This window comes from Cyclopterus lumpus, chromosome 10 (assembly GCF_009769545.1).
Source record: "Cyclopterus lumpus isolate fCycLum1 chromosome 10, fCycLum1.pri, whole genome shotgun sequence".
NCBI lineage: Eukaryota > Metazoa > Chordata > Actinopteri > Perciformes > Cyclopteridae > Cyclopterus > Cyclopterus lumpus.
The window spans coordinates 7,393,342-7,414,422 of NC_046975.1; the positions used below are offsets into that span (position 1 = coordinate 7,393,342).

General features: G+C 47.1%; 1 protein-coding gene across 8 annotated transcripts in view; it reads left to right on the top strand.

The window, feature by feature from the left end:
* The first annotated feature begins 1,346 nt into the window (after positions 1–1,346).
* Positions 1,347–21,081, top strand: part of LOC117737330 (rho guanine nucleotide exchange factor 9) — a 41,911-nt gene continuing 22,176 nt past the window's right edge. For 4 of the 8 annotated variants that reach the window (XM_034543217.1, XM_034543216.1, XM_034543218.1 and 1 more), the window contains exons 1-5: positions 1,404–2,020; positions 2,951–4,635; positions 5,762–6,100; positions 6,937–7,063; positions 7,157–7,263. In XM_034543217.1, coding sequence (XP_034399108.1) covers positions 3,028–4,635; positions 5,762–6,100; positions 6,937–7,063; positions 7,157–7,263 — 2,181 coding nt within the window. In that variant the 5' untranslated portion in view covers positions 1,404–2,020; positions 2,951–3,027. Of the gene's footprint in view, positions 1,383–1,403; positions 2,021–2,950; positions 4,636–5,761; positions 6,101–6,936; positions 7,064–7,156; positions 7,264–21,081 lie in introns of those variants that run through there. The other 4 variants (XM_034543213.1, XM_034543212.1, XM_034543214.1 and 1 more) reach the window with 4 other exon arrangements.

Below are 21,081 nucleotides of genomic sequence, written 5' to 3' on the forward strand. Positions count from 1 at the left end.
GGAAGTGAGTGAGTAAGGGGGCAGGGAGGGAGGGTGGGAAGAAGTGAGGGAGTGGAAGTGAAGGAGGACAACGAACAGCGAGGCAACACAAAACGAGGACAGAAAATGACATAATAGTATAAAGGAGAGATGGCAAAACACAAAGAGATCTGAAAGAGACAACTATATATATAAAAATAGAAACAGGAAAAAGAAGAGCCTATTAGGTCGACATAAGGAAACCTTGTGCTGCGGAAGCTGCACCAGAGGAGAGGTCATTTGAAGATGAGGTTGCTGTGATTCACAGTGACAGTTGCGGATGAGTTACGGGGGAAGTGTAGCATGTAAATCACCATGTTGCCACTACTACTCTTACTACTACTACTGCTACTGCTGCTACACCCTCGAGTACCCAGGGAGAGGAGAGGGGAAGCATGGACACAGAGAGATATTTACATACAGTCAGACAGACTTCCTGGCATTGTCAGCCGGAGAGCGTTGATGTCAGATCCACTCCTTCCTGTGCAGGAGGCAGAACGCCATGCGATGACAATGGGCCCAAAACAGGACTAAGAGGAAATGTTTAAATTTAGGCCCCCTTCTTCCACCATCTCCTCTTTCACAGCTATGGAGCTCTGGAGCTGTTTAGTTTTTAGTAAATTCCTTCGGTCCCCCCCCCCCCCCCCCCCCCCCTACCACCACCACCACCACCACCCTGAGCTCCCTCTCCCCATTGTGCCCTTTTTCAATAGAAGGATTTTCACATTCAACGCAAATCCCCAAAGGAGGATCAGCTCGTGAGACCAGAGTTCAGTCAATCACTTGTTTTCACCGATGGTCCTTTAAAGATGATAAGTGCTTCCTTATTAATTCATCAAATAGAAGAAACAAATCACTCTTAAGTATACATACTAAATATGCTATAAAGGCTCTGGGAAATAGTTTGGGATTTAAATGAACTTGAGGATAGAAATAGGACTAAAGGCACAGTAAACATCCCAATATATTATAATGTCAGCTATATGGATAATATAGAAAACAAATTAGCTCTAAACTTGCTAACAAATAGACACACTTAGAAGTGTCAGCGTGTGTGTGTGTGCGCGTGTGTGTGGAGAGGGTGTGTGTGCGTGCGCGTGTGTGCGTGTGTGTGTGTGGAGAGGGAGTGTGTGTGTGTGTGCGTGCGCGTGTGTGCGTGTGTGTGTGGAGAGGGTGTGTGTGTGTGCGTGCGCGTGTGTGTGTGCGTGTGTGCGTGTGTGTGTGGAGAGGGTGTGTGTGTGTGTGTGTGTGTGTGTGTGTGCGCGCGTGCGTGCGTGTGTGTGCGTGTGCTCTGTCAACGTGAGCGCTTTATCACAGATCAGAGTGTCGGCGTCTGCAGGAGCTTACGGGGCAAGAGTTCACCGGTGCGTCGCTCACTCGGGGAGTTTCTCTCAGTTTGGTGATAGCTGGCGGAGTTCAGAGGCGAACAGCGACCACATGACAGCTCAGGAGGAGCCGCGCCGTCCGCTGCGTAACTCCAGCCGGACGTGAGTTCAGCCCGCGGGCTGGAGCTGGACGCGTTGAGCCGGCGTGGTGCGTTTGCGGACAGTTACGACGATGCCCATTTAAACTGGGGAGGGAGAAAGTCACGTTCCTCCAAGGGAGGTGGGGTGGGGTGGGGGGGGGGGGGGGGGGGGTAAGTTAACAGCTTTCACGGCTGAATGTGGAGGTTGTGAGGGTCGAATACGGATGGGTTTTTGTTTTCTTCTGCGGGTAGAAAGACACTTTCTGGAGTTATTGATAAGTGAGACGTTCACGCGCGCGGACGTTTCCTCCGGCTACCAGTTCACTGACGTTAACCGGGGACTGAAGCGCGAAACTATTTGACATTTTGTATTTCAGGAAAACCGAACTGGGCAACCTGCTGCTGGTTAATGCCAATTTGACCGACGCCATAAGTAACAACTAAAGAAGAGAAAAGAGACGACTTTAAGACCAGAAGAACCACACGTGAAGTGAACCTGTCACGGTAACGTCAGCTATTGAGAAGAAACCCGAGTCGGTAAGTCGGTTACTGTCCGTTGCCGTGAGTTTGGTGACAGTGCGGAAGCCTAAAGGTGCCGTAGCTTATGCCATTTAACCACCGAGCGGATGGACAACTTCGTATTAAAGTTATCCGAATGACCGGATAGTTACGGCCAAGTAAAGCGACGTCACATTTCTGCTTAAAATGCTTAAAAAGCACTTGCTAGCATGTGTCTTTTTACAATGTACACGTGTGTAACGAGTGAGTGACGTTACTTTCTCTCGGTCGCACTCGTAAACAATTTTTATCGGCCTCTTCATTAATTAAATTGTGACTTTCCGCGAAAGGGCCAGCGCACACGGATCTTTGTCCATGATCTCATGTAGCAACAAAGACGTGTGCTGGAGGCCCCCATTACACGAGCTGCTTCCATACATTAACGGGATTATGAAACGGGGTAATTACCGTGTAGTAGTGTGGCACTTGCCGAGCATCTTCCTCCTCAGAAGGAGCTTATCTGAGCTGTGATGATGTCACAGCTGGAGCCCGGGGGGCCTGAAATAACCAGGCATCTCTGTAGTGAGGGTTTCCATGACAACACAGCCTCCTTGTTTAAATGTAGAGAGGGGGGACTGTGTCTCCAATAAATACTTTGGATTTTATGGACCAAATATGGGGGGGTTGTGACTATTGACTCGTAGTACAATCACAACATGAGACCTCCAATGCTCTCATTGTGTTTTATTGTGTCACCAACACAACACCTATCTATTGTTCTTGGATGTGTGCCACCCCGTGTAGGAGGTGAGACACTTAGATGATTCAATATAATATACATATTTAATATTTACTCCGTATGTTTTCAGACAGAATAAGACAGATTGAGCATGATGTGAAAAGATAAGGTTGTCTGTTTAATGTCAAACTCCTGAATTAAAAAATATGAAAACGTTTTTGTTCCTCCAGTTGTTTGAGAGAGAGAGAGAGCCCCCGAGACATGATGTCCACTGGAGCTGATAGCTGACACTGTAGAATGAGAGAGGATGGAGCAGCCAGACAACCCTGCCCCCGCGAGCAACAACCCTAATGGGTTTGTCAACCGAGTGTTTAATGTTTCTCTGGACGTGGAGAATGAGACCAGCAGTGTTTATATTCAAGAGACCGGTCCAGGGCCTGCAGAGGGGCAGGGAGAGACCCCGGCTGCCTCTTCTCAGACCCATGTCATGGAGAGACAGGAGGTCAACCGGAGGCCCCGTGCCACGGGGGGCATCTGGAGGATCTTGAACCGAAAGAGAGCCGGTTCAGAGCTGGAGCGCAGACCCCACTCCATGATCCTGCCCGGGGAGGCGTCCGTCCCTAAACTGTCGTTTGCTGACAAAGTTCGCTCCTTCAAGAAGCTTAAATCCCCCTCTGTGTTTCGAGGGAAGACGGAGAAGTTGTCCACGGCCAAGTTCGGCAGCTCCTTGATGGATGAGGAATCTTTCTGCAGGGACATAGGCACTCCTCAGCAGTCGGGCAGGAGCACACTTAGACACCGTGGCAAGAGGCACTCCTATGCGGGCCACACAGCGGAATTCGACTGCTCGTTCGAAGACATCGACCTCACAGCTCCTATAGACGGCCACCAGCCTGCTGCAATGGGAGAAGCCATGAACCAGAATGGTTGTAAACTGTCAGAAAGAGTTTGCTATACTAAAAGAAGCCACGGAAATTCAAACAACTGCAACAAAACAGCTGCCTGCTGCAGCGAGCCGAGCGTTAAAGGTAGCCCGAGCACACACCACGGTCGAGGAAGGAGGCACAAAGATGTGTGGAGTTACCTGAGGAGGATTTCCATTTTGGGGAAGGCCAATCCCGTCTACTCAGAGAGGAGCTTTGACTATGAGCTTTCCTCTTTGGACAAGACCATGGACTCAGACTATGGTTCTGTTGACTTTGAGAGTGTCAGAGACTTCCAGCCACCGCCCCCAAAACACTCTGACCCCAAGGGGCACTTTGGTGGTCTGTTCAAGTTTTTCAACAGTGTGGCAGATACGGCCAGAAAATGGCGGACAACGACGCACTCCTTCTCTCCTCCAGAGGGAGAAAGGACACCGATGGGCTCCCCACGGCCTCCACAACCATCGGTGGACAGCATTCACAGTGTGTCCCTGACACTCCACAGTGAAGGACTTCCGAAATCCCAGCCGACGCCGTCATCACCAGTGACCACTAAATCCTCACACTCAGGCAGCCTCGACAACGAGGCCCCAGAACCTGTGCCAGTTGGACGCTCCCCCAAGGTGGTCCTGAAAGCCTTTAGGGCATGCCCAGGAGCTCGAGCTGCCAATGGCCTTCAGAGTTCTGAGGGCACAGACAAACACGTAGACAGAGACACAAACCACAGGTCCACAGCCATAGTAGAGAATCACATCCCCCTGTCAGGTCCAACTGCAGAGACTACAAAAGAAGCAGAGGTTGAAAGTGATCCATTAAGCCGTCTCTGTGAAGAGGAAAAGGTAGAGGGGCAGACAGGAAATGAGCAGGATTCCAGGGATGCTCCACCGTTCACCCATCAGATACAGGAAGTGAGTGTCCAATCACAACAAGGTGATAAAGAGAGCACGGCCAATATTGAACCCGCATCCGATTCCACAGAGGAAATATTCAAGGTATGTGACTTTAAATGCAAAGTGAGCTATGCTAATTACGATGCAAATTGAATAAATGCATTTGTTCATGAAGTCAGTAATTTGTGTTGCCGGACAGCATATTTATAAATAATGTGTCTCAAATTCAGGCCATAACCACATTCCATTGCAGGCTTTTTCCACATCATTAACATTGCCGAAAGCATGCGACACGTAATCACTCCATAAATGCTCAAAGTACCATTTATGTAACCGTTTTTTAACCACGGTCATCCTTTTGCTTCTTAAAATCATCAACAACTCACTCGACTGTAAATAGCACCAGAGCTGTTACTCATTTCTTCACGATAGAAGTTCCTAGGTGTGGTTCATTAACTGTCAGGGAGAAAACTAAAACATTGGAGACACCAGCCTGTGAGGAAACAAATGGGGCCAGCCACTCTGCAGTTGTCCTTCTGCCCCATCTGTTGGAGAGAGGAGGAAACAGTCACAATGGTGGACAACACCATGTTAGCTTGTCCCTTCCTGCTCAGCCAGCCCTGTGTGGCGTGCAAGGAAAACCCTATTTCCCACAAAGCTGTCCGTATGTGACCGCGGTAACCCGAGAGCTCCGTGACGTCGGCGCCGCATGACGGCCCCCTTCCCAGCTCACTCCAGTGCAGGCATTAGTCATCCCCCTCTTAGTCACACCAACGAGTCAGGACACGTTAGCCCTTACTTCTGATGACAAAATGAGATGTGACATCTCAATACTCAGCACACTTTCATAGGGGCTTTATTATGCAAAGGCTTGTGGGAATCTGTGTTTTGGGAAGGGGTGTTAATGTGCAGTCCTACGATGATTGAGGAGAAAGGATGGCACCAAGAAAATCCTCCCTAATTAGCGACTGTTTACATATTAGAGTCACCTGTTTATTGTTTTGTTTTTTAGTTTCTTCTCTGAATGCCATTCAGGGGCTTTCTTGACACTAATGCATAGCAATTACGAACATGAGCTTATGGCTCGTAGAATCTTTTGATATAAACAAATATAATTGAGGTATATTTGACTGAATCTGTAGAGACGTTCCTCCCAATTCCCAGCACAAGAAATGCAGTATTGCACCTTTATCTGGGCCAAATTGCTGAGTATCTGTGCCAATCACAGCTGTGTGAGCAGATTGCCAGCCAGACAGGCTGTGGTGTAAGACAGCCGTGCCCAGCCGGGCCCGACTCGAACACAGAGAAGACCTCTGTGCCTCACAAGCCCCCGCGCCCTCGTCCTCGCCCGGCCTCAGCTGCACTGGACCTGTGGAGGCCCAGCCCGGACCGAGATCTCTGCAGCCACTACAGCGAGGTCGGCTCGCTGTGCCGCTGGAGACGCAGGCCTGCTCCCACCATGCAACAGTCTCCGGGGCAGAGACGGCTGGCTGCTCGCTCCCGGCCCTGCTCTGTCATAGAGACCAGTGTTACTAGGGAGATGCAGTCCACGGAGCTGCACCACAGAGTAAGATGTCAAAGGCACTCACGTGTGATTTCACTGAATGTAAATAAACAAACATTGACTTTAGAAGGACAAATACACTCCCCCACCAATACTTAAATACGCAGATGGGAATGTATTCATGTGCCGTAAACGTAAATATAGCATAGCCTAAAGTAAAGAACATGTAAGTTAAAGAGGGTAGAATTTCACAAGTTGTCTCAACCAATTCACTGATCAATATAACAATAATATAACAATATATAATAAATCAAACACACACTACAGACTTTAAATGGCAGCCCAGTACTAACCCAGTATGTATACACCACTCACTGTTAGTTGCAACAGTGCATGCATGCTCCGCCCCATTTATAGAGGCCAGTATTTCTGGATGCTGCTTTTCCCTCAGCTCACCTCCCTCTTTTTCTTTCCCTCTCTCTCACACACACATTCTTTCTTTCTTTCTTTGTTCCTGACTTCTCTTTCTCTCTCCCTTACTCGGTCTCTTTTTCTGTCACCAATTTTCTGCCTCATTGCTCCCATAAGCTCTACCTCTCATTGCCCTAACTCAGAGTGGTTTCATTTCATCCTGCGAGACCGCCCCGGTTGGCATGATGTATAGTCTCTCATGGTAGCTGCAGGGCATGCACACCGACCAATGCCCCAGAATAGACTTCCTGGATGTGAAATACTTTTAATTCACTGCAACCAAAAAAGAAAAGGACAAGGCAGTAAGGGCAAAGAAATGTAACGTGAAGAGCAGGGGAATGTGTCCATTCAACCTTGTGCGTGCGAGTGTGTGTACCGATGTTGCTTATGGAATATAGGAGATGCCCTAACCACTCAGTACCCTCTAGGCCTTGTCTCGCCCCCCGGGTGTGTCACCGTTAGAGCCCCCGCTAAGGGCTTCTCTCCTGCGGAGCCGCTCCCTGCCGCTGCCCCCCAGCATTCTCACCGCCATGGCGCTGCTCCTTCCTCAGTCAGGTACCCTTGTGTTGTTTTTTTTAACTTCCCATTAATATGCAGATTGTAAGATTGACGTGTGTTTTGTGAAATTGATCATCTGTTTGCCCCCAGACGTGGGTCAGTCGTCATCGACGGTGCGCCTGCGGTCTGGAGGCTCTGGTAGCTGCAGGAGGAGGAGGCTGTTGAGACCAGGATCAGAACCACTGCAGGTCAACGTTGTGAGTGCAACACACACCCTCATGAACACACACACATATGAATACAGATTCATCTAGCGTTTACTCTTCATTCTAAGGGCTTCAGAGAGATTGATATAACCAGATGTTGTACAGATGTTGAACCATACTATGACCACAATTCAATTCAATTCAGTTTATTTTGTATAGCCCAATATCACAAATTACAAATTTGCCTCAGAGGGCTTTACAATCCGTACACATACGACATCTCTGTCCCAGGACCTCACATCAGATATTGACGTGCTATTGACCACACACATCATCACACTGGGTTAGCCCTCCTGTCACATATATTAGCAGATGTAAGTGAGATGATCGGACGTACCACAGAGCAGGAGTGTGACAAATAACCTCTCACTGATACTGATAACATGGAGATGACAGAGCACTGGTCAATGTTTCATCAGATGATAAGGGAACTGATCCGTGAAGATGGTGGCCACGTGGATTAATGTCATCCAGGACTCTTGGGCCATTAGTCATCTTGAATAGGCCACCCAACATATCAGATGTTTTTTGTTTTTTATCTCGACGAGAGCCCGTACAGACAACTGCAGAGAGAGTAATGACATGATATCGTTTTCATATTTCTGATGCACTGGAATCAGCGAAAAAAGTGTAACGCATCTTTATCAGTTGTGTAAAATAGTACATCGGAGTAACACTACTCGGGAAGGCAAACCAGGCATTTGAGAATCGCTGCTTTGATGTGCAAGTGGCCCCGGGGGAGATTCTACTGGAAGGAGACGCAGAGTTTCTCTGAAACATCCTGACGGGGTGGTGAACATTTCTGGGACTGTGTCCAACCCCGAGTACCTACAGAACCGCAACAGAACGCATAGAGCGCTTAACACTATCTGCATCATTGTTTGATCGTTCTAAATTGAATCTCTGCTCTGAGTCCCACATGCGAGATTCCATTGACTGTAAGTTGTTTTCTTTCATTGAGGAAAAGGCATCATGCATAATGTTTCCGAGCAGTGTCCCCCCCCCCCTGCACCCCATCTTAAATACATGAGAAAAGAAGGAGTGTTGTAAATGTGTGAATATGTGTGTAAAGCTCACGTTTTCGACTCAAATTCAAACTATTCACGAGGACTCAGCAAGGATTTATCCACAGCATTTGTAGTACAATCAAAAGTCCATTGTCATAAGAGATGCTGTCGACTCGACTGCTGAATGCGGTGCTCAGGGCTTTGAAATTTAGTAAACTAAGGCCATGCCGCTGCATTTAAGCTTTGATTAGGACTTTTCTTTCTCTTTCTTGCTGGTCTAAATAGTGTTTGTGAGCCACTGCACGTTGTTGCCATGACACTCACTGGCTGTTGTTCATCTCCTTGCTTCTATCTTTAGGCAGCCTTTTTAAGTGTGAGCTAAATAGAGAAAGTGTGTGGGTGAGAGAGAGAGAGAGAAAAAGGGTGGGAGAGAAACGGAGTGGGGAAGAGAGATGCTCCCTTTTGTGTGTGTGCACTTTTGTGTCGTGCCCCCCCCCCCCCCCCCCCCCCCCTCCCTGGGGTAGGGAACGTGGACTCATAACACAGGAAATGTCTCGTGTGTGTGTGTGTGTGTGAATGGCGAAGGCAGTTTGTTTGCCTCAAATGCTGGGATTCACCATTGGAGGTAGCACGTATATTGTATATGCTGCATATATACACATACTTTAAATGCCCGATATGACGTGGCATGGTAACGCTGCTGTAGTGGAGTGACACGGACGGATGATGCTTCGACGTTAAATCTGTGTGTAAATCCGTCTCGTTTCTGGTAAGTCAAGCATCGTTTACGTGGCATGGATCTCATGTGAGGTACCGGCTCGGTTGTTTGGGATACAGTGCAGTGTGTGTGTGTGTGGTGTGTGTGTGTGTGTGTGTGTGTGTATGTGTGTGTGTTACAGCCTTCCTGTTAGGATGACTACTGGAGCCGGGAGGCCGCGGGCAGAGAGAAAGCGTTCTCACTGCAGTGGATTAACTGCTAATGCTGACGCCTCTCTTCTCCCTTTCATTTAAATGGATTTCTCCCCCTCGTCACTGCCCTCTCCTCTCCTCTCCTCTCCTCTCATCTCCTCTCCTCTCCTCTCCTCTCCTCTCCTCTCCTCTCCTCTCCTCACAACAAACACTTAGCAATGGCCGTCTTTGTTAATTCCCATGCAGATGAGAGGACAGTTCCCTGTGTGTTACTAATGCTGTGCCCGAAGCTCTGCTGTCAACTTGTCAGAGAGGGGGCCCGTCTTATTAAGGGCTTCACGCAGATTAAGAGTTTCAAGAGCAATCTTATGTGAATATGTTTTGGTGAACCCAGGTCTGTCTGGTCATAATCATATTATGCAATGCTATCTGTTTATTATGAACGCACGAGTCGGCAGGCATTGGCTAGCTGGGGCAAGCAGTGGAGCAGTGCTGAAAAAAAAGTACTTATGCATGCACACTTTTTTTTCACACACCAGTGCTCAGCTGTTAATTTGACCACACGCACACACACACACACACACACACACACACACATTCTGTTTATATCTGCCTCACTCGGCCCAGAGCCTATGATACACCCTCCTCACTCTGACGCACGCTTCACGTGCACTCCCAATGCATTCAGAATTCATCCGTCAGGGTTTGTGTGCTATTGCATTGACGGCTTCATCATTTGGCGAGGAAGGAATAGCACCGCCCAGCGGTATCTCCGTCGGGCACGCTGTGATTGCGTGTCATTTGTCTCGCCCCGGGCTTTGATTTTATTTACTGTTGAAGTCGTGGGCATATTCGCGGGAATGGGTCTCCCTCAAAACATCCGCAAGTGAGATGTGCAGTCGGCTCTTTGAGCCACAGGCGAACTAGAATCCTTTATCAGTGTCCATTCGACATCGTCCCCCCTGCCACGGTGCGGGCAGGTATCCGCTGTGCCTTCCTGCAGCCAGCAGCCAATGCAGGACGCATTGGGCTCTAATAAATAGTATCGCCGCTGACTGAATCTGAGCAGGTGGTTGTGTCAAAGCCTCCGGGCTGTTTCTTCCAAACAATAGGTGTCTGCCTAGCAGGTGTGTGCAGTAGTGTTGTTGTTGTTGTTGTATGCATAAGCATGCAACTCATGCACTTGTGTGTGTTTTTGTGTGCTAGAGAGAGAGAGACAGAGAGGCTCACGGCCTTATTTCTTATATAACTGTTGAGAGGGTTTCCTTTGCTCCCTACAAAAGCCACATTCACTTTTATTTCAGATGGCTGCATGTTCCCAGTGACCGGGGGAACAGCGCCGCGTGTTAATCCTCACCCACTGGTGTATCCTGTTTTACAGTGTGTCCGCGCTATGCTCATATTTTGTCAGCCCATGCATGCCTGTGCATGCAGAGTTGTGTTTGTGCTTCCTTGAAGCTCTGTTTTTAAACCTCATCAGGGCCAGTGTCTTCACCCTTCCATCATCACTCCCAGCTACTGCCATTGTTAGGACAGTGGGGATATAATGGTGGAAGCAATGTCTCAACACGCAGCGCTTTTTGTTATGAGACTATTTCAAGGCCTCGGGCACTCCGGTGCTCATTATCCAGCTTCAGTTGTATCATTTGAGAGAGTTTTCCCAGGCCGCTCAAGTGGTTTTACCCACAATCATCAGCTTCTGCTGTTTGTGTAATGCACAACGCCGCATTGTGTAATGTTTTCGTGGCAGGTTTATATTCGGGATAAAGACTTTTTTCTGGTCTCGAGTCAACTCAGAAGAATGTCACCTTGTGTTAAGTAATATGATGATTCCGTGTTATCTTGACAGCACCATCGGAGAGCACACACCCCACAGGCTAAAATGTTCAGCAACGGTCTTTCACAGAGAGATTGTGGACGTTTTATGTCTGTACTAATTCCACTGTAGCCATTCTGTTCACCAGACAATCATAATAATGGTCTAGAATTAGATATTTCTATGTCTCATTACAATCTCCCTCTCGAGGACACATTGCTCTGTGGAGAGCAGGTCCTGCCAGTGTCTAGTGCACCTTGAAGTGGCTCAACGTCTTCCCAGATGCAATTTGTGGGACACAGAAATTAAATTGACTTGACTTGACTTTAGTACAAAGACACATAATAATTCCATCTTACTTAATGCTTAATATTTTGGTAGCAGCTTTCTCGTGCACCAATTTTTAGCCAACGGTTCACAAAATCTCGCAAAAATGTTTGATATGATAAACTAGGGCTTGGCTAAATATTGATATTACATCGATATCATGAAATGAGACTCGATATTGTCAGTAGTCATGTGGTATAATTTTCTTTTAACTTGCCAGACGGTTCCAGCTGTTCTATTATTTGCCTTTACCCACTTAGTCATTTTATCCACATTACTGATCATTACTTATCAAATGTGTAAATATTTTGTGAAACCACCAATAGACAACCCAACAATGTTGTCGCAATATCGAGGTATCTGGTCAAAAATATTGCAATGTTTTGCTAAATTTCACCCAGGTCTTTGATAAACAAATAATGAATATAACCGTGTCATCCTATGGACATTCAATTTTTTTTACCTGTATTTTAGTTATTCTTATTTATTTATTTTTAGCTTTTAGGATGTTCTAATTATGTGAAGTGTCTTTTGAGTATCATGAAAAGCGCTATATAAATTCAATGCATTTTTATTATTATTAACTATTTTTATTCTACAAAGCCTATTTTGCCATTGCTCTTGTATTCTTGCTCGTTCTCCCTTAGAAATGCTCCAGAAATGTAACATGGGACACGAGGCAGGCGAGTATTTACTCACCCATGACGTCAATACATTATTCAGACCTGATTAGGGGCTGTCATCTCGCTGCTTTGTCAACTTACAGGCTAATATCTGCTGGCTGTTGTCTTGGGGATCATGTGTGTTTTGCATAAATTGTCCGCATCTTCAAAACAGCGGCAAACTCGATCTGCCTTCCTTACTTGTACATTTCCCACAGATGACCTGCTTCGAAACAATCCTTTTCTCAGCAGGTAAAGGTCGATGCTCTATTGTAATCGAGGGCATTTTGAGTAACAGAACTTCTACTGAAAGATTGTTTCGGACTTGAGTAGATTGTACATTTAGAGCAATGAATAGGCTTTAAACTAATACGTAGCATTTACAGTAAGCGAGTACTAACAATGAACTTTCGAGCAGGAAATGAGTAATCATGAATTCTATGATGGACAGCATGTGTGGCTTTTGACGTAACATTTTATTTTTGTGAATTAAAAAACTAGACAACTGCTGCGATTTAAATATACGCTAATGGAGTAGTGGTACCCTGAATAGCATGCGCAGCTCCTGCCTTTTGTCCCTGCCCTGAAATAATGAGACAGAAGCTAACTGCCTATACAGTGTGCTGCTAGTTAGAATGTATCCTGCAGGCCTTTGTGGAGGACGGGCTGTATTATTCTGGCAGCTGCCACTTCTTGTGTACATTATTTAGCTTAACTTTCTGCCGCTGACCTCTCTGGCTCCCTGCTTCACCACATGCGGCGTCAGAGTAAACCCTTCGACACGTCCACATATTATGCAACCCCTACCGCGCCTCGGACTCCTTGCTCGTTCCCCCCCCTCCCGAACCGCCTCCCTTTTCGTCATCACTTCCATCTCTATCTTTCCCCCTATTCTCAGGTCAACTCCCCACCCCCCCACCCACCCACTCGTTTCCCCACTGCCTCACCTCGTCTCCCCCCGTATTCGCCCCATCCCGTTCCTCCCTCCAGGCCCGTGAAAACACCTGCCTCTTGAGTCCTGAGACGTGCCTGTGAGTATATGAGAGCACGCCAGTTTTCTATACGCGTACAACAGTGCAGACATGCATAAATGGCAAGCTTGGTCGTGGATATTTTACAGGAGAGCACTATATCCAGCGGAGTCTATGAAGTCTTTGATGGCAGGAATTGGAGCTGACCTATCAACAAGACGAAAGGTGCTGAGAAACACAGAATGCCAAACAACCCTGCAGCCAAATATCGTTTCACCGCAGAGTTTTGCATTTCAATTTGATGTTCTGCTTTTGAACTCTTTCTCTCTCTTTCTCTCTCTCTCTCTCTCTCCCGCTCTTCTCCCAAAGAGACACTGCACAAATATCCACTGCGTGCAAATGTAGCGGGGCAGCTAGCTGGGGAAGGATGGGAAGACACTACTGTTCTTACCTCCCAGTGTTTTGGGCCGCAGGTGGCTGACAGTGCCCTGATGAATGATGACACCAGCGAGCTCAGTACACTGAGGCGGCCGACCAAATCCCAGCATAGGTCATTTGATTTTATCCCTCGCTCCACAGCTGGGCTCTCAAATGACCAATCGCGGGGCTTTAATTAAGTACACACTGGCGCCGATGCAGAACAGAAACATAAATGAATAATATAGTGTTCCGTAATGCTTTCTTTTTGTTGCAGTTTGTGAAAAGCTCCAGTGCTGTCTTTGGGGAGCTTGTTATAGTGTCTTTTAACAGAGGCCCTGTTTCCCCTCTGTGGGACATTTCAGACTGACTACACCTTCACTGAAGAGTTGGGAGCTGCAGGGATTTCACTTTACAGTCTTAATGGATGTGTAAAGGAGCTGGTCAGAGCAGAAGAGGGACAAATAAATAGAACATAGGGACTCTAGATGAAAGTCATTCTCGTAAAATTATGAATATATTCAAATTAAATACAACACAATCCAATAATGTAATTGAATCTTTCCTATTTCATTTTTATATGACTATATACTGTCCTGATTTTGTTTTTATTGTAAAACAATGTGCTTGACTATCTTGCGAGTTATATGAGAAGATTCTTACCTCTCTCATATCTGTAGGGTAGCTATGAAGCCTTAGCCAGTAGCTTAGCTTAGCATAGATAGTGGAAACAGGTGGAAACAGCTAGCCAGGTCAGGAGACAGTGCCCTGCCCGTACATAAAACAACAAGGCCTTTCGATTTGACACTTGGTTTTTGTACAGATGTAAAGAAACAGGAAAGCAAATAAGTGTGTTAATAAATAAATGTTGCATTATTCCTTGAACCTTTTGCCGTAACAGCTCACAGGAATAATTCAAGTGTGCACTGCCAGGAAACGCTCACAGTTCCCCCAGTGGTTCACATGTCATTTTGCTTTTTAATAGAAGTAGTAGCAGTGAGTTCTCTGTGTTATACGCTTTCAGCGATTAATGCACATGTAATCTTTAGGCAAATAAATTACAATTATCCGAGTCGCATAGTAATGAACAAATTCTTGTCACACACGTGTGGGAAACAGGAGGGACGTGTATTAAAGTAGCTTCATACGAGGACTGGATGAGTCGGACTCTTTCCCCTGAAGCAGTTCGGGTCCAGGAATGCTGATATCACGTGTGCTGTCTTTAACCCTAACTTCTCCACCCCACTTGGCACTGACCTACCCCCTCTTATCTCATCTAATCTCGCATTATTTCTGAAAATCCTCGATGCTCCGACCCACTAACGTCGCCTTCACGCTAACGGGCCAAACCGAGCTGAACGGAAAAACAGCTGACGCCTGAACAATGGTGACAAAACTGTTTTCAGGAAAAGTCCAGCGGTTTATTTTTAGGGAGCTTTGTGGCTGGACGGCCTGGGAGGAAGCAGGAAGTCAGTGTGGTTGTCGTGGGGACGGGAGGGGGAACAAAAGAATTGGAGCAGACTGGAGGGGAAATGGGTGTGGTGGGCTTTGCCTCCTATTAGCCAAATACCTACTGACCACAAACAGATTAATTCGCCAGCACTAGAAATGTGTAGTCGTATATTCGGGGAGAGACTTTGTGAAGACGTAGCTTGCTGGCTAAAGGCCAGTGGAGTCAACTTAGGACTGACCTCAGACCAGATCCACAGATAGAACTGGAGAGCTGCTCTCAGACCGGCAAATGAACACAAAGGAGAATTGTGTAATTCATCCAGTTTTCATTTTTATTTCCACGCTATCTGGGTGTATAATGAGTGGACGTCCTGCAGTACTCATTGCATATGCAGAGATTCAAAGAAGATCTGCAGAAAGAGAGAAGCTGAATGTCAAAAATTAAACTGAGAGAGTTTGACTCATGCACTTCCCACCAGTGCTGGACTCAATGTAATGCTTAAAAAAACGGGGAGGGTGTGGAATATTTTATCGCCTTTCATCTAAAGGTGAGAGGTGCAAACACTGTTCCTCATATGGTTGTCAGTGTGGCAGAGATGGATGATGCCAATATTGTGGCAAACGAGCGCTGCCTAAAGTGGCATAGCTTCCTGCCTATATCCTAGCAGGATACTAATAACTATTATGAGCAGATATTGCCCCCGTGCATTTGGAAGTAGTGCTCAGCGGCAGTACTGTAATCACACCATGCTTCTTTTTCTTCTTTTTTATGTGCAGCATTGCATCATCAACCTTATTCAAGGAAGGTGTTTGAGGATGTGCGTTGTACTCTTGTGGGTTTGTGGTGTTCCTCGACAGGATATTGAGGCGCACTCAAGGATCCGCAGTGGGTCCAGTATGATGACGTTATAGATCGGCAGATGATCTTACAGATGATCTTCTCCCCTTTTGGCTCTTTGGGACCACGATACCCGGTAGGCCCTGAGGCAGATCTCTCGTGGTGGAGGGGGGGGGGGGGGGTTGTTAGTGAGCAGCTGCTCCTGTGGAAAGGGTTTCGGGGTTTTCGGCGGGCAGCGTCGCTACCTCACTCGTGAAACTGTGAGGTAGCGACGCTGCCCGCCGGTTTTGTGCAGTGATGGATGTTCACCTCCTTACACCTTTTTATGACCCTGATTGTAAGTTTGAAGAGAATCATCGGCAAAATGATTAAAGGATAGGTTCACTTTTTTTTTTGCTGGCTGAAAAGCAATTTCAAAGTAAAAGATTCGAGACAAAGATGAATTGTAAAGTGCAGCCGAAGTTAATATGAGACTTCAGCAGTCTGGCTTTGACAAATGAAGTGTATATCTTCGCAATCTTTTTTTGTACCAAATTACTGCACGGCATTACTGTCTCTTCACCGCAGCTGAGAAAGGAAACACTGGAAACACAAAGAGGGAATTTCACACTATAAGGACCAACTTTTGGCAGATGTACATTGATTTAGCTCATTCAGACCGCTGAGGCCTCATCGGAGCTTCAGCTGAACTGCGGACACAGGGGATCGTCATATTGAAACATTTGTATTTTTACATGATCAGGTAATATGGCCAACGAGGATTGACCTCATATAAGAACCCAGTTGAGGTGGGTCAGGTTTTTATTGCTCTACTTGCCCTTCTTTTCTTTCTTTTTTTTACTCTGGAGCCGTAGCTTGAAAAATGGCAGGAAAAATGGCTAAATGGATGGTCCAGACATGTGCTGTAGATTTTTATCTGCACTCATTAGTTCATTGTCATCATTAATTTCCATTGGGAAAACGGAAGGGTTCGGTGCAAGCTCAACACAATGTACGATGCAATACTCAGTAACACCACGTTCCGGCTGTCGACACTAACCATGAGGAGCTTAGAATAGGAAGCTTTACCTTTCTGTTGCAACTTTCTAAAGAAAACTCTGTAGTACATAGCTGATGAAGGCACAATCGTAATCGTACAAATCCCTCACAATGGCGACGGTCCGGAAAACGATGCGAGTCGCATTGATTAACCGCAGCTGTGCTCGTTGTGCACGCAATTCACGTACAGTCGGTTTTAAATTCAGTCTCATTTAACACATGATTCTCTGCTGGTGGGAAATATTTCCCCTCTCTTTTTTGATATGCATGAGTATATTAGCATTGGTGTCTGTGCAAATTTAGACTTTCAGATGTGACCTTTGTTGTCTAAATGTCAGGGAGATTGGAGTGGGAGCCCACAGAGGTAGGGCGGGCTTACGTAATCTGCTCACTCTGCGTTTCACACACATACACATGCACACACACACACATGCACACACACATGCACACACACATGCACACACACGAGCGCAGAGCAAGACCCAAAAAAAAAAGGCTTGTTCGAGGACGGTTGTCATATCTGGGCTGTGATGCCTCGTACAGCGGCTCACTAAAGAAGCAGAGCTTTCAGGGGCCACTGCTTCTATCGGCATGTATGTGCAGAGAGTGCGCTGGAAATTATTTATGGCTTTAAAAATACTGATATAGTGCACTCGTTTGGTGTTGTTCTTTTAAACACATTCTCTGGGTCTTTTGATCCATCTCGAAGCTCTCGGCTGAATGTGAAGACAGAAGTGTAGTTGGGAGTGTGTGGAGCCGTTTGTGTGTCTGTGTGTGTCTGTGCGTGTGTTGGCCGGTTGACTGGGTGGTGGCTGGAGCTGAGCTGAACTGATTCATGTTGTGCCGTCTTCCTGAAACCTGCCAGCAACGACGAGAGGCGCAGACACCAGGACAAAGCGCCCGCAGGCCGGGATGCGCTCGTGTGTCACACGATGTTCATCTTAAGAACCGCTGCGAAGGCCAAAATAATGCCGTACACGCCAATGGCAAACACGTGCATCAGATGGGAGCTGGAGACATTTTGTCCCGTCACTCACAAGATTGAGCCTTAAAGGAATTGCGGCGCCGAGGGAAAAGAAAACGATTTTGAATACCAAACACTCGCCTCCTGTTGGTTTAATAAGGTGACTCCGAAGTGTTTGACGCTCGCTCCTTTGTGGAAAACTTCAGCAGCAGTCTGCACGGAGTCACGGTGGTTAATGTGGGGGGAAAAAAAGGAAATACTTTTAGGAACAGTCCTGAAGCACAACCCCACTTCTCTGGTACCCAGCCATCCTCTCAACAGTTACAAAAGATAACCACCTGCAACCGAGTTTGTTTATGTTCTCCCTGGGTGTGAGGAGCCAACCAAGCTAGCAGCATGAACCGCAGTCAGTTCATTTTACTGTATTCCAGGGCCAATGGCACAGTTTGGAACGTGTTGAGCGTATTGAAAGGCAGCTGCAGGAGCGGCCTGAGCAGTTTTCACTGACATTTCGACACTGTGTTCCTGCCACGAAGCTCGGGTCGCTGCTCCAATGTATCGTAAATTGCCCATGATTTCAAGCTGACTGCAGCCTCTGTCCTCTCTCTAACTGACCAGACCAAACAATAACCTGCAGCTTCAGTTCATGCTGCTGCGAGGACCAATCGCTGCTACTTTGAGAGTGAAAACGATTCATTCAAGGGGAATCATTCTTCACACAGCTCAATCGTGACCTTTACAATTACATTGGGCAACATTTTATTGGTTGTTACGATTAAGGGTGTCTTTTTTGACTGCACTGCGCCCTCTGTTTTCCATTTGTTTTGCTCAATATGTGTATGTCATACTGCCGCTCTGGGCCCAGGGCATCATGTGATTACAGCATTATCACCCTTTTCCGGGGTCTTGGAAATGAGATTAACCCTAAGTACTGGGTAAACCACAGCGCTTCTGAATATATTCTCCTGTGTGTTTAGTTTAGGGTACTCTAGATACACACACCCTCTAGTTGAGGTTTGGAGCGGTGTGTTTTTTTTTTTTCTACCTTTGTTTGTTTAGAGTTAGGTTTTTCTGAGCCCTCGTGCTTTATTTCAGATCATGTCCCGCTCCACATTTACACAGCAGCACACTTTTCACATCTGGAGGCCGCCTTTGCAACCGCGCTCTGATCCGTGGGACACTGAGCAGCTCCACTAGTGCAGTTTGAGGTTAACCGTGTTGCTCAAGGGCACCTCGAAGGTGGTAATGAGGTCGGGACACTCTTTCAAACCAGTTGGAATCCATTGTGCAAAAACCCTTAATGTGATCTCTCCCTGGCCGACCCACACTGCTGGTTAGGTCATTTCCCAACCTATATTTGAAGTGTATAAATCCAGGGTTCTGTAAACCTGTCTCCACAATAGCATCCATGGTTAAAATTGTTATTAAAATGCATCCACATAATGCTGAGAATGCCCATGACATAGTTACACTCATGGACTGTACAAGTGGGCGTAGTTCTCTTGACGTCACCTATTGGTTTGTGGACTGCCATTTTGAAGCCCCGAGTTTGGCAATTTGACCGTCGCCATCTTGTTTTTTTTTGCAACCAGTGAACGGAAGTGACCATATTTGGACTGCAGAGGAGTGACACAATGTACAGCTCTGGTAGCAACATGACAATCCCAAGGTTGCCCCGCCCTCAAGCATTCTCTGCTTTATGGTCTCTAAATGAACTCTAATGAATTCTAAATGAATTTGAAACTAGCGTGTATGACCATAATCTCATCTGTACAATGTTTACTGAGGTAATAAATCAAGTGAGAAGTCATTTTCTCATTGACTTCCAATCAGACTTTGTTTTGCAACCAGATGAGTTGCCCCCAGCTGGCCACAAGAGAGAATGCAGGTTTAAAGCACTTCCACCATGGCTTCACTTTTCAGAAGCCGACCTGGTCTCACTAGAGTATACAGTGTAAATTAAATGGGAGCTTTATGAGGTCTGAGAATGCCAAGATGACACATTTTACAAGAGACAGCCATGCTGGCTGACCTGTGAGTCTGAACTCATCTTCACCATAAAAAAAAAATGTAATGTGAATTTGAGTTATATTGAGACTATTTTATAAATGAATGTGAACTTAACATTTATCTCCTACAAGTGAGCGTACCAAACCTTTCCCCGTCTCATGCCCCTGCACTCCCCCAAATAGCACCCCATTTCTCCAATCACACTTGTCATGTGATGACTTAATTAAACATGCATTTTAATCACATATGGAGCTGCTCTTGATTGGCCGCGGATGGGCACCCCTGCCTGCTGCGTGTTGGTGTGGTGCACCAGTATCTGATTATCTGATTGATGCGTGGCCGCAGAAACGGCCAACATTGCGCCAATCAAATAATGAGACGGCGATCACTCTGAGGGGCGTGCGTCCGTCATTGTGACATTCATCCCCCTCCATCACGACCCGCCTCCCCCGTTAATGACACATGATAAATGATATTTTTAGACGGGGCGGGAGATGAAAGAGGTTATGATTCTGGCCTCTTGTGGTCGATGCAGTGAGCGAGGGGCTGGCTGTGCCCCTCCCCCGACCGTAGAGGTGATGGCTGAAGCCGGCAGTCTGGCGGTGGAGCGCTGATCAGCATTAATACAGGACCGCCTCTCAGCCTCCCTGGTCCCCACTCACCGGAAGGCTGCTCGGCAGCTGCGAACCGACCTGCGCACAGCCTCGCTCTTGTTCGCTGCGAGCGTCTATTGGCCTGAGAGTCGGTCGGTTTAGGGGAAGAGGCGAAAAAACACCGGCAGGTGTTGACTAGCGGGGAGAGATCGCGGTGCAGACTGATGACGATGATGATGGTGAGGAATGATGCATCTCTTCCCCGTGCCTTTATGAATTACATCGCGTATTGTCAGGAGGCGTAGAGGGATCTCTTTTTTTCTCCCCCTTTTTCTTTTCCTTTTTTCCTTTCCCGTCACGTTCTCGCCTATCTGTAATGGTTGGATTTCTCCGTCGGCTTTGAGGCGACGCGTCTCGACGTGGAGAGCTGAATTTCCGCCCGTCTTCCGAGAGCGCATCTCAGCATCGGCCCGCAGCGCTGCGCCATGGCCTTGGACGTCCAGACTTGCGCGGTGTTCACGGTGATCGCGGTTCTGGTGCTTGTGAACGTGCTGTTGATGTTCATCCTCGGTACTCGTTAATGGATCTGCGCTTGGGGCCCGGTTCGCAGCGCAGCGCACTTTCACACTGGAGAGGAGAGAAAGGCAGTGCGCGTTGGTCGAGAGTGGGGACACCCGGCGCTCCATCACGGCTACGCGTTGAAATGAATGACGTTGGTACAACATAATGTATTTCTGTTACCCCCCTCCCTCCCTCCCTCCCACCCACCACCCCTCTCCTCAAACCTTCTTTATGTCTTGTGTCC